General features: G+C 41.7%; 1 protein-coding gene across 1 annotated transcript in view; it reads left to right on the top strand.

Moving 5' to 3' along the window:
* The window catches only part of LOC111869603 (aromatic-L-amino-acid decarboxylase), a 32,742-nt gene that overhangs the window by 12,610 nt on the left and 6,694 nt on the right, over positions 1 to 13,438 (top strand). Inside the window, exons 5-8 of the mRNA XM_023861252.2 lie at positions 799 to 918; positions 5,457 to 5,586; positions 9,968 to 10,116; positions 13,120 to 13,231. Of these exons, the coding sequence (XP_023717020.1) occupies positions 799 to 918; positions 5,457 to 5,586; positions 9,968 to 10,116; positions 13,120 to 13,231 (511 nt within the window). The remainder of the gene's footprint in view (positions 1 to 798; positions 919 to 5,456; positions 5,587 to 9,967; positions 10,117 to 13,119; positions 13,232 to 13,438) is intronic.

Here is a 13,438-nt window from a genome sequence, read left to right as displayed (position 1 = left end):
CATAATACAATCAAACGATCCACCAGTTAATTACTTCCCTTCATTCCAGACGTTAGCGACCATCAGGCATGCAAAATTCGTATGCTCTTCGCGGCAAGCAGGATAGCGCTCGCCGCGAATTGCAGAGTCGTGAACCGGTCAACAAAGTTAAGAGCTCTCTGTAGAAGGTCATAATTTGCTCATCCCTGATGTGAACCTACAATCGCCTACATACAGCCTGCAAAAGTCATCGAATGTCACAGTTGGATGCTTAGTATACGTACTTCTTATTCCTGAGGTCTAGGGTTCAAATATAGGCCACAGACTCAGGTATCCTGAGGTGTTCGTTCTTTTCCTCAGTCACTCCATGTAAATTTCAAAACAATGTCATAATCGATGAACCGGCAGCTTCTTTTCGCATTCTTTCCCATTAATTATTCATGAATCCTGTTATTCGACGCCGGTCTATTGACAAACGTTGTGAAATAAACCATTTTTATTGTTTATATACGGTATATAATCTATAGTTACGTATGTCAGAAAGTAGCTGCGAATAGAGGCAGAAGATGGCAGTGAAATTTATGCTCGAATCAGTATTATAGTGGTTTTTTTTTCAAATAAATCTCTAGATAACAGCACCACTTAGCGTATATCAACTCTTTATCATGTTCATAGTCTTAGTATAAAGATGGACCTATCTGCTTTTCCATAATTTTTTAAGTTACTGGTGTTAGATTTTTGGACGAAGTTCGTTTTCAGAAGTTCCCTTTATAATTTCAACGGCCTTTATATTTGTATACGAATATTATGTGTTCACAGATAACTAGCCCTGCTTGCACGGAGCTTGAAGTTGCCATGATGGACTGGCTGGGGAAACTGATTCAACTCCCTCAGGAGTTCCTGAACTCTTCCGACGGCCCAGGGGGGGGAGTCATCCAGGTACTGTGTCTTTCTGGACGGCTTATCGATGTTAATATAATATATATTTGTTTTTCAAAAATTGGTTCCCAGAAACACTGTATTTACTTTTCATTTGAACCTTAATTAACGGTTTTAATATACATAAAATTTGGGGGTTAGTTTGAGTTCTTTTTCATTTTAATTACATGCTGATGGCGATACATGTATCAAATAACTGGCGAAACGAATAAATTAATTTTGACAACCTGCACTATCAATAATAATAATTGTTTTGGAAAAAATAATTATTTTATAACCAAGGTCGTGAAAATCATTGTTTCAAATGCAAACATAAACAGAAAAAGTCAAGCAATACTTCAATCATAGTCGCTATCTCTCATGAAGAAACAAGCGGCATATCTAGGTGTTCCATTATTCAGCTTATAGCGCCTTACGTATTGTGAATACCATCTATAAACTAACCACAACAAAATTAACTCACTTTACGAACGTCAAGTAAATATTTTGTTAATTTTATTAACACATCAGTACACGGGCACGCGATAGCGTAATTGGTTGAGGGACAATGCCACAAGCCGGAAGGTCGCGGGTTCGAGTCCCGATGAGGTGTTTCTTCTTTCGTTTTAATTTGCTTAACCCTTCCAGCCGCACTATGGCCCTGCTGTCGGCTCAGCCTCTAACAGAAATGAGTACGCGTTTTCGAGGTGCACGAATTCAGTTGCCCTATGAATAAACTGAGTTTCATTTTTAGTGCTTATGTATAAAGTTACATGGCCGACGTAAAATACTGGCAGTATAAAATTTTCTGAATTAGAATGTCAGCAATGGGAAAGTAGACTTTATGAGTTCTAATTGGAATTTCTTTCTGATCTTCGTGAGACCTGTCCCTAGATATCGCTAGCATCGTGTTAGCGTCGTGTTACATTCCGCGAAGAACACGTGCCTCTCCTGTGACTCCCCTTCTTTCCATGCTTTGCTTGTCTTATTGGTTGAGTCTTGTCTGAAACTCTGTGACTCTGTGCTAAATATAAATCAGGCAGTGTCCAGCAGATGTCTCACTTAGTTATCAATTCAATTACACACATCGTTGCTTCTGACTCAGAATAATCTGCAACCACCACCGATATTTTTGTGTTCTTTAAATTTACTGTTTCATTATTTTTAAAATTTGAAGTTTAATGTTTTCGTTGTTGAGGATCAAAAATCATTATAACGTTGCTATCTCTCTCGTGTTAATGCTTTTGAGAGATTTCAAGACAACGAGAAATTTAGACCTCGGTAAGGGGCAAGAATTAAGTTAAAATGACGAACTTAACAGTGAGTGTTAATATGCTAGCTATATCCTTGTAACAGGCAGTGGAGGCCCATAGGATTGTGAGACGTCGAGGCTACGTCACTGTCTAGATAATCGGCTCACAGATGGCGGTAAGATTGCCAGCCTTATGCGCCGTGTCAATAAAATAATTAATTAATTGCAGACAAATAATTCGATAGCATCTTTACCATAAAACTATACTTCTGAATATCGCTGATCGAAATCTCGCTATCACTGCATCACAATACAAACACACGTGACACACACAAAACCAATGAAGGTGGTCATCTTTGTATTCATTCAAGGCCAGTTGCATACATATTGACTAATCATAAATATTTTAAATCTTAAATATACAGGCCAATTTTCTTCTATTTATTTATTACTATCATAGAATACTCCACATGCAAGTTGTAGGCCTGTTTATTGTATAATTTCACATATATCTTCTGAACATTGGCCATCTGTTGTGTTATGTTATAACTTTGAGCTGGTTTACGTATCCAGCAAGTGAATACAGCTGTTTACAACTTCAAACAGACGTAGCCAACACATGACTCACCATCAGGTCTTTCATTTCTGTCCAGTAAAGATAGTCCCCCTCATGTACATATTTCAGATTACGTAACTTGTAATAAAACCGGTTTCATATAATTTGATGAGCATTCATTTGAAGTGAAATATTACTAGGAATATTGTGGAGACCTTAGACTTTATGGATACCTTGCTTATCTAGCATCGCCGTCAATAACTCAGATTATATAGCGTGGAGAGATAGTAAGTTTAATGCAGAATGAACTTGCAGGAACAGGGAAGGAATCGGTCCTGGTCTTACTTGCCTTACAGCCCCCAGAATATACTAGGAGGTTCTGATGAAGTCCATTAAAACGTTGTCAGGATAATGGGTGTGGTGGGCCATTCCGAATGGAACATCTCCCGCATACAAGACAAAAAGACATATCTTCTTAGGCAGCTTCCTCGATTGGAATATTTATGACATGCTGTTTATCTAAGATATTATTTTTAATATTAATTCCAGTGACCGCCTCTGTGGTCTAGTGGTCAAAGTTCAAAGTTCCTGGCTACAGATCCAGAAGTCCCGGTTTAGATTCCCGGTTCTACCAGATTTTCTGAGAAGGAGTGGGTCTTAAACGAGATCCACTAAGCCTCGTAAGGATAATTCAAGGAAATAGCGGCTCCGGTCTAGAAAACCGAAATTAACGGCCGTGGGGATTCGTTGCGCTGACCACGCGACACCCTCTATCCGATAAATTTAGCAGTAACTTCGCCGACAAGCGGCGGTCGCTCGGTCGGTATAGTTCGTTTGCGGACTAAAATCATGGAGTGTTTTTTTTTGTTAATTCATGTTGCTCCAAATGGAGCACAGGCCATCTGTGAAACGGTTACTTTCGCTTCAGTTTCTTAATATTATAGAGTCTGTAGGACTGTTAGAACGGGGGATCAGCCTGTCTTACGTACGCAATCTACTCAGGACAACACGAACGTAAAATAAATGCAGACAGACAGGCCTCGAGTGGGATTCGAACCCATTACCCTAATGATTGAACGGGCGAAGATATTTCAAGCCTTACACCTAGCTGCCACTGTGATCGGTAATGTAGGATGTTGAAGGGGACAAATTTGTGGGAAAGTAGGCTTCCAGTTCATATTAAACTTTCGCCAAATATTTATTTATACATTCAAACAGGTATAAATTTTCTCGTCTGTCTGGATATGATCGCTTTTCTTATATCAAGATATATGGTAGATGATTTCAAGAAGGAATAACATTCAGTTTTTGAAATTAAACTATATTCATTTAATTAACTAAAGTTTGGGAATGGCGATTGAAATCGTACCCAAAATTCTACCGCCCATCACAAGGCTCTGTGACAGCCGTGGTTACTCTAAATATTCATACAGTACAGAACACATCTCATATGTCTCAATATTCTCTGTAAGGTCAGTAGCTAGCTATCCCTGTAACAGGCCGTGGAGTCCCACAGGGTTGTGAGACGTCGAGGGTTTCACTTTATCCAGACAATCGGCTCACAGATGGCGGCAAGTTTGTCAGCCTTACGGGCCGGCAGCGCTTTACTCCCCAGGAAGATTCCTGGTACTCATTTCTGTTATAGGCTGAGTAAAAACCAAGGCCATAGTGCGGCTCGAAGGATTAGGTCAATTGAAAAAAAAAAACACCTCATTTGGACGCGAATCTGCGACCTTCCGGCTTGTAGCATAGTGCATCAACAAACTACGCTACCGCGTCCCCCCCCCCCATTAGGTCAGTGGTTGAATGTAAAGCAGGAAGTTCAGGGAACAACCAACGGCCTACTTTCCTCCGACATGACACGGACTGCATATAATACGGAAAATTTAGGGAGGTATACGCAGACAAACAGACAGTAAGGGGATCTCAGGCGGCCGCGCCATAGCTCAAGCGGTTAATAGCTGGCTTCCCACCGCGGCGGCCCGGGTTCGATCCCAGGTCTGGTCAAGTGGGATTTGTGGTGGACGAAGTGGCGCGGGGGCAGGTTTTCTCCGAGTATTTCGATTTCCCCTGCCAATCTTCATTCCACAAACTGCTCCACAATCACCCTCACCTATCATCTGGGGCTGGTACAATAGGTCAGAAGTGGCCGCAGTACAAGGGACTTAGTCCACATAGACGTAGGTGAGAGAATAATATTCAAATAGATGTTAGAGACATAGAATGGGTTAGTATGGACTGGACGGATCTATGTCACGATAAGAACCAGCGGAGGGCTCTTGTGAACACGGTAATGAACCTTCGAGTTCTATAAAATGTTGGGAAATTCTTGAGTAGCTGCTCAACAGGTGGCTTTTCAAGAAGGGTCGAGCTCCGTTCACTTAGTTAATTTTCTAAATAAAAGTTCCTCAATAACATTTTAATTTTATCGGAGTTCGAGTCCCGATAAGTTCAATAATTTTTCTTCTGCACGTATTCCAGACTGGCACTGGGGCCAACCCAACCTCCTATCCAATGGGTACAAGGGGCTCTTTCCTTGGGGGCAATGCGGCCGTGGCGTGAACCCGACCATTCACCTCCAAATAGTGCCGATGTCAATAAAATGTGGATCTCTACATCCACTCCTCCATACGCTTTCATGGCGTTAATTAAGTTGAGCACGGGGACAACTTTACCTTTTTACCTGAGATCATAAAGACACGTTTCTAGGTCAGTTGTATGAGATTCTAAGCTTTGCTGTTTTTTTCCTAGGGTTCAGCGAGCGAAGCGACTTTAGTGGGCCTGCTGGCAGCCAAGGAGCGAACGGTTAGAAGAATCAAAACCCTGCACCCCGAATGGGACGAAGGAACCATCAAGGGGAAACTTATCGCCTACTCCTCAGGTAAGTGGCCGGAAATGTGAATTCCCTAGAATTTTGTGAGATCTGAGGTTCCCACAGCGCTTCGCCCGTGCAGTTTTGTTGAAGTTTATCGGCGTTTCGAAGCAACGCACTTCAAATAGCTTCAGGTTCTAGGAATAAGTGAAGACTTTGCGTCCTGCTTGATACTCGCTTTCGGCCGTCTCGCAGTGACATCCAAGAGCACAATCTTCGTCTGAAGGTTTAACACACGCTAGTTCAAAATCGCACAGACTCTTATGCTTTAAGGATATCGACACTGCCAGATGTTCGAGAAATACTCGATTCAACTATGGCCACATAACGGAAATCCTAGCAGAGAATTCTTGTGATTTTCAGCCTACTTTCTTATGCTGAAAACGTATTGGGAGGCTTATGAAACCATCCTGCTGTATGTATGTGTGTGTATCCGTGTGCGTCTGTCCATCCAACTGTGTAAGTGCATTCCCCCCCCCAATAATTTTTAGAGTTATGAGGCTTATGGGATCATTTTTCTGTCTTTTTTGTGTATTTTGTTAGGAGGCTTATAAGAAGATATTGCTGTGGGTGTATTTGTGTCTCTCTCCTAAATTTTTTATTTTATATGTGGTCCATGTATCAAAGGAAAGTAGGTAATTAGTTCTTCCCAGAGCTTCTTCTTCTAATTTAATTCTCTAATTAAAATTCATTCATCTGCTAGACATACACAGACATATAATATAATAAAAGTTCAAAACGGTGATATTTAAAACTGCTTTAACCCGACACTGAAGAGCGGAGGTTTCAAGGGAATGTCTTTTCTGTTACCCTGCTTTTAATAATCAGTGCGGTTTTGCGCCCTCGTTCATGATGGAAAAGCTGTCTCCTGGTTTTTTGGCTTTTTAATTAGCCAACGGCAAGAAAGCGAGTTGATTTTCGAACTATGCGTTATGCTACAATTGATAAAATGAATATTAGGCATTACTAATACTAACAAATACATTCAATAATGACATTCACCAGTGAAGGTACCATGTCAACTATCTTGCATATTAAGAACCGATATATTTTATTTATTTCAGATTAGGATGAAAATAACACCAAAATCTGGCACAAAGCCTCCTCGGCTAATGATAAGTACCCAGATTTCAGAAAACTGAAAAAAAACTATATCTTTCTTTGTACTAATTTATTTGCTCATTTATCTTAATTTTTATATTTAATTCGAGGAAGTTTCAGTAGATCAGATCATGACGCAAGGAGAGTTGTGTTGATCAGTTAATAGTGAATCGGAGAGGATGAGGAAGGAAACAGTCGTGGTACAATTTGAGGTATGAACTCGGAAATTGACTAGAGGGACTGGAATTTCACGAAACCCAACAGTTATATAGCCGACTTCAGGGGAGGGGTTTGAACCCACGACACTCCGAATATGAAGCAAGCGGTTGGACCGCTATATCGCGACTTCCGGTGCCTCTCCCCATGAGAACGACGATATCTAGACCAGGAACTACATTTCGGTGTTCCTCATTTTCCTACTCTTATAAAATAAAAAAGATGTTTCGATCTCTATCGCTACCACTAGTCTCATGTCGAAGAAAATGGAAAACATTATTAAGTTTTACATACACATAATTGAAGATGGAAATATAGGAAATTAGCGAAACACCTGTGTATTAGACACATATAGGAAAAATGTAAAGCTATCCCTGTAAGAGACTGTGGAGGCCCATAGGGTTGTGAGACGTCGAAGCTCCTAAATTTTCAGAGTCGGCTCACAGATGGCGGTGAAGTTGTCAGCCCTACGCGCCAGCCGCCCTTTATCCCCAGGAACATTTCTGGTACTCATTTCTCTTAGAGGCTGAGTCGACTCCAGGGTCACAGTGCGGCTGGAATGGTTAAATCAATTAAAAAACCGACTACGCTATCCCAGCTCGCATCTTTCCTAAAAAGCAATGTTAAGAAACTTCGCCTTATATTCGGGCTAATGCGGTAATGCAGACTGTCACCTCTTCATCCTCGTGACAGAAATACTTCTCCAGACAAAGATCAGGACTAGATTTATCTCATCGGGTTAAATGAATTATCATTATTTCATTTCCTTGTTAAAAATAAACTACGTGGCTTTAGTCTGCAAGCGAACTACACCGACCGAGCCACCGCCGCTTGTTGGCGAAATTAGTGCCAACTTTAGCGGATAGAGTGTGTCGCGTGATCAGCGCAACGAATCCCCACGGCCGTTAATTTCAGTGTTCTATACCGGAGTCGCTACATCCTTGAAATAGCTCCTCAAGTATCCTCATGAGGCTGAGTGGACCGCATTCCAGACCCACTACTTCTCAGTAAAATCTTGTAACGCCGGGAATCGAACCCGGGACCTCTGGATCTGTTGCCAGGAAATCTGACCACTAGGCGGTCTCATTTACCTGTTATCTCACATTAAATTCCAAATTCTCTCACAGCTATAAAATGTACATCCTCATGAACATTATGGCTTTTCTTTTGAATGTGTGATCAAAGTTAGCTAACTATGTAGTTAAGTGTGATTTAAAATCCTGTAATAAAAGTAATTAAAATTTTACTTTAAAAGTAATCCTCTCCCCCCCAAAACTGACGAAGATAGATTAAAGCTTCCAACTGATGGAAAAGCGTTAATGACCCACAAAACATCTGTCCCTTATTTATGAACCGATCTACAATTAGATGTCATCCTTAAAGTCCATGAGGACCATTCAGGATCCTGTTCTGATAATTTGTTAATTGCAGCAATACGTTCCGCTTAAAACGGTAAAGTTGTCGGTGAGCTCAACTAATTAAGTACTACGCCATGAAGGCGTATGGAGAAGTGAATATATAGACCCACATCTTCTTGACCTCGGCACTATTTTGAGCTGAGTGGTCACTTTCACGCCCTGGCCGTTGTGGGGTGTCGCTCTATGTGTAGACAACCACTTATTAAACTAATAATTATGTGTTGTAGTTGCGCAGAATATACAGACGAACTTGAAGAAATGAGAGGCGCGGGCGGAAGAGCACTGCTTGTAATAATTAACACAAACACACACTACATCATCACTAAATACTTCAAGTCAAAGTCAAAGTCACAATGCGACTGACGGTCAGTCAGTAAATTTGGTGTCGAGCCCCATCTGAGGCTTACGACCAGATATTTATTACTATTTCACAGTTACGGTCTCATTTTTTGTTGCGTTCCCTCTCTGATGGGAGGACGGGTCTGTCTTTTGTATATGCTGCTGGTCCTTGCAAGCACAGTCTTTCTCGGGTCCGAGTCCCTTGGGACTCACGACCATATTTTACTGTCTCAGATTTGAGACTTCCCTTTTCGTAGCTTCCTATGACTCCCATGGCTACGGTGGAGGTACTCGACTCCGCTTCTACACGGGTTCATACCGGTCCTGGGACCAGTACAGAGATTCTTCCCCCCATGCCATAACGGCCTGTTCTTCTCACCTTCTTCTTATGAAGAGGGTGATGTATGTGTCTGTAGCTACACTAGTCTCCATGATGTGCTTAATTTAACACAGAGACAACAGATTCAGTCTCCGAAACGTTTCTTTTTTTGTCTTCTATATAGCAGACGAAGGATAGAGCCCAAAATAAGCCTAATAGTTCTGTATTAGGTGACCAGTTATGTGATGGTTTACAAAGCAAAGAGTCATGTGATGGTACCACGCATGTGCCAGCTCCTCCCCACTCCTACTTTAGTTGTCTGAAATAAGCGGAAGTTACTCTGCGAATAGCCCTAGTTCTTTCGTAGATTTGGAGAGAATCAGATTGCAGATGTTGAAATTAGTTTCCATCTGCCAGAAGACACAGGTAGACCAACGTACCGTATTCGCGATTATTGCAGTCAGCATGGCAGGAGCTGCCGCAACAGTTTCGCTGGTAATCTTTATTTTCAGGTAGTTAATATTACGAATGCCCCCCCTCCAAGTAACCAGCCTTTCCTCAGCGCCACGAGAAGAAGCTCAGCGGAGTTATGTCCGGAAACCGGAGCGGTCAAAGGCCGAAGGAAGTGGCGACAACAGGGCAGACCTGTACAGCGCTCGTGTTGCGAAGTAAAGAGCGGTGACAAATTTAGTTTCCTTTTGTAAATTATTTCGTGATATACACCCGTTTATTCGGATTTTCTCCGCGTGAATCATTTTGTAGTTATCAAAATATTTGTAAGATTTGAGGCTTTCACGGCGGTGACTATGAAGAAAGCAGTCTTCTGTACCGTGTCCTACGGTGTTGTCGCTTGCAGATTTACTTATACTTTTTCTTCAACCCTGAAGATGGGGGCGATACGTTCCTCCGAAACGTCGGTTAACACCACATATACACGGTGCCAAATCCCAGAAGACTGCTTTCTTCATCAAAATATTTGTTTTATATTATTTCGCAGATCAGTCCAATTCATCGGTAGAGAAGGCAGGACTCTTGGGTTCTATACCCATGCGCCTCTTGCCAACGGACGACAAATGCCGTTTGAGAGGAGCGACTCTGGAAGAAGGCATAAGGAGCGACGTGAAAAAGGGCCTCATCCCCTGTTACGTGAGTATTCTTACTTCTACTTTCAAACATGTAATAGATTTCAAAGATTTCCCCAATACCAAGAAGTCGCTAAAAGAAATTTTTGGGGCTATATCGAAAAATCAACAACACTGATAATGCCAAAGTCTGCGTTGCTTGAACAGAAAACTGAAAGAAATAGTTCGTCTATCATGCATAAAACTTCACTCAAATTAAATCGGGAGAGAGTAGAAATATTTCATGACCTCAACAATTCGAATTAGTCGTCTACTACAAAGCAGAGAACTGTTTACGCAATTTTACGGCCGTCGAAACTGCTTTTAATCTGGATTTGCATGTCAACCTACATGCTATATGATAATTTCTCGTGAGAGGGCATGTGGCAATTGCTGATAACGAAGTAGTTTCTATAGACTAAGACCCAGTAGCGTCAATGTACTTTTCAAAAACTCCGTGGCCTGTAGTCCGCAAGCGAACTATACAGACCGAGCGACCGCCACTTGTCGGAGAAGTCACTGCCAACTCTGGCGAATAGAGGGTGTTACGTGGTCAGCGCAAAGGATGCCCACGGCCGTTAATCTCGGTTTTTTTTAGACCCGAGCCGCTGTTTACTTGAAATAGCTCCTTAATTATCCTCACGAGGCTGAGTGGGCCCTGTTCCAGACCCACTACTTCTCAGAAAATCTGGTAAAGTAAAGTAAAACTATCCCTGTAACAGGCCGTGAAGGCCCATAGGGTTGTGAGATGTTGAGGGTCCCAAATTATCTACACAGTCGGCTCAAAGATGGCGGTAAGTTTGTCAGCCTTACGCGCCGGCCGCACTTTACTCCCCAGGAAAATTATTTAATTAACTCCTGGTACTCATTTCTGTTAGAGGCTGAGTCAACCCCAGGGCCATAGTGCTGCCGGAAGGACTAGGTAAACTGAAAAAATCCAGTGACTTCATCGGGTCTTGAACCCGCGACCTTCCGGCTTGTAGCATAGTGCCTCAACTAACTACGCTACCGCGTGTCTCCAGAAAATCTGGTAGCGCCGGGAATATAACCCGGGATCTATGGATCTGTAGTCAGGAACTCTGACCACTAGGCCACAGAGACGATCTCAACAAGAGGCAATCCTCAAGTTTTTGACGTTGGGCTGAATGCTAGCAACTAATTCCCATACAAACCACTGTGTCGCGCAATTTTATACGAAATCTCGAACTCCATGAAATGTAGCAGACTGCGTATTGAATTCATTTGTCTTAGGACAGGTACAAATAGCACGCTTCTGCAAACACAGTAGTGAACTTTCGAGTTCCGCAAAACAGGGCTAAGCGACTGTTAGCTTTTCAAGGAGTCTACTCTATGGAGTTAATTAGTTGGTAAAGAAAATATTATATTGTAGCATCCTGCTGCACTTTTTCACTTAGTTCTTAATTAGTTATAATTAGTTGAAAACAAGACAAGAGACATAGTACGACGGGGTACACAACATGGCGAGGAGGAATATACAAATACGCACTAGGGGAACTACGAGTATATATCAACAGCAAAACATCAACGCAGAAAGACAGCAGTTTCCTCACCGAAAACTCTTGACACCTGATGATGACCAATTCGGTCGAAGCATGTCGTGAAAGCTTTTACTAAATTTTAATAAAATGTTTCACGTAAGACTGTAGAACTAATTAGAACACTTGGTTGTTTGGTTGTTTATGACATTTATTGTGTCGTACCTTGATAATATTATGGCGTATTTACTCCATTCAAGAACTGTTGAGCTACAGAAACACGCACGCAAGAATATAACAACGGTGTTATGCAATCCGTTTCTAGGCAACGACTCGGTAAACACATTTCCGCGTATAGGACCGTGCTATGCAACGCGGTAGCATCATCAATAATATGGATTGTGTTTACCGTGGGGTCTGCGCAGAATGCTTATAGGAGAAGTGAATTCAAAAGCTAGGAGCAGTTGAGAGTACAAAGCCGATGTTATGATACCTAGAAAAACACATGTGGTTTTCTAAACGTACGTTCTATATCCACCGCGGACTATGATATACATTTTTCTTCTGTTGCCTTTACAACCCTCAATTTGTCTCGAATATCAGCGAAAGGGTTGGGTGCTGTAATCTGCCTATTTATTATAAATTCTATAACACGCGGCTACAGAGCCTTTCTGTATAAGTACTCTACAAGCTTCCGCAACTGCGCCTCTCAACGGACTTACTGCCACTTGACTTAATGTTTTTTATGACCGAGTTTCTGTTCTAGGCTAAGAACTGCAATGTAGGAGAGCGGAAAACTGATCAGTTCAGACGAGTTTCTTAAATACAGTATTTCCAAAACTGCGTACAGAGATGGCGTGTACAAATTATAGACAAGAGGGGAGATTATGAAAAATTATCAATTTTAGTGGATTTTGTTGTGGTAGTAATTTACATTGTGCTAAACGGGATATTATTTTGAAATTAACCCCTTGCATATCGTTGTTTATTATCAAAGTACAGTCAATTACAACAAACGTTCTTGAAATTGCTTTGAATTCATCATCGATCCGACATGTTTCGACATATACACTATCGTTCTCAAGAGTATTTCTTTTTTCCATTGGCTCTTCAAGACTATTTACGGCCCTGGCCTCTTATTCAGTTCCCTAATCATTTTACAGACGGCAGGACTCCTTGCACGGGTGATCAGCCCGTCACAAGACCACTACCTAAACACAGGACAATCCAAATACAGAATAAATGAGGCCAAGCAGAGTTTTGGAGGAACTTGTAGTCTCCATTTTCAGGGCTTGAAAAGCAAATCAAGGAATGAAAGAAGAATGAAGCAGATTTTCTGTTCTGTTTGCTGTCTGCTTCATGCTAATTTCTTGTTTGGTTTAGTCTTTAACCCTGAAGATGGAAATGACATCGCCCTCCAAACCGCCGTTTGACTTTCACCGGACTTCATGGCATTGTATCTCAGTAGACAAAACTGTTTGCTCTAAGAACAATTTCAAAATTTTGAAACATTCCTACCTCATGTAATGCAGGTGGTGGCGACTCTAGGCACTACGGGGACGTGTGCCTTCGACTGCCTGGAGGAGCTGGGACCGATTTGCAACAGGGAAGAGTTGTGGCTCCACGTTGATGCCGCTTATGCAGGTATGCAACCATTTGTACTCCAGACGCAACCGCCTTACTTCCGTATTTAAGTTCTGTAAAATTGAGTGGAAAGTCAGGAAAGTTTCGTCATAACGAGTAGGTAAAAACATCTGCTCTTTAACAATGCAGATAATATTGAAGAGGGCCAAATATTTTTCTATGTCAGGAATAAGCCAGGGTGATTTAGAAGAACAATTTTTTTTTAAA

This window comes from Cryptotermes secundus, unplaced genomic scaffold, assembly GCF_002891405.2.
Source record: "Cryptotermes secundus unplaced genomic scaffold, Csec_1.0 scaffold689, whole genome shotgun sequence".
Lineage (NCBI taxonomy): Eukaryota > Metazoa > Arthropoda > Insecta > Blattodea > Kalotermitidae > Cryptotermes > Cryptotermes secundus.
This window is presented reverse-complemented; position numbering and strand designations above follow the sequence as displayed.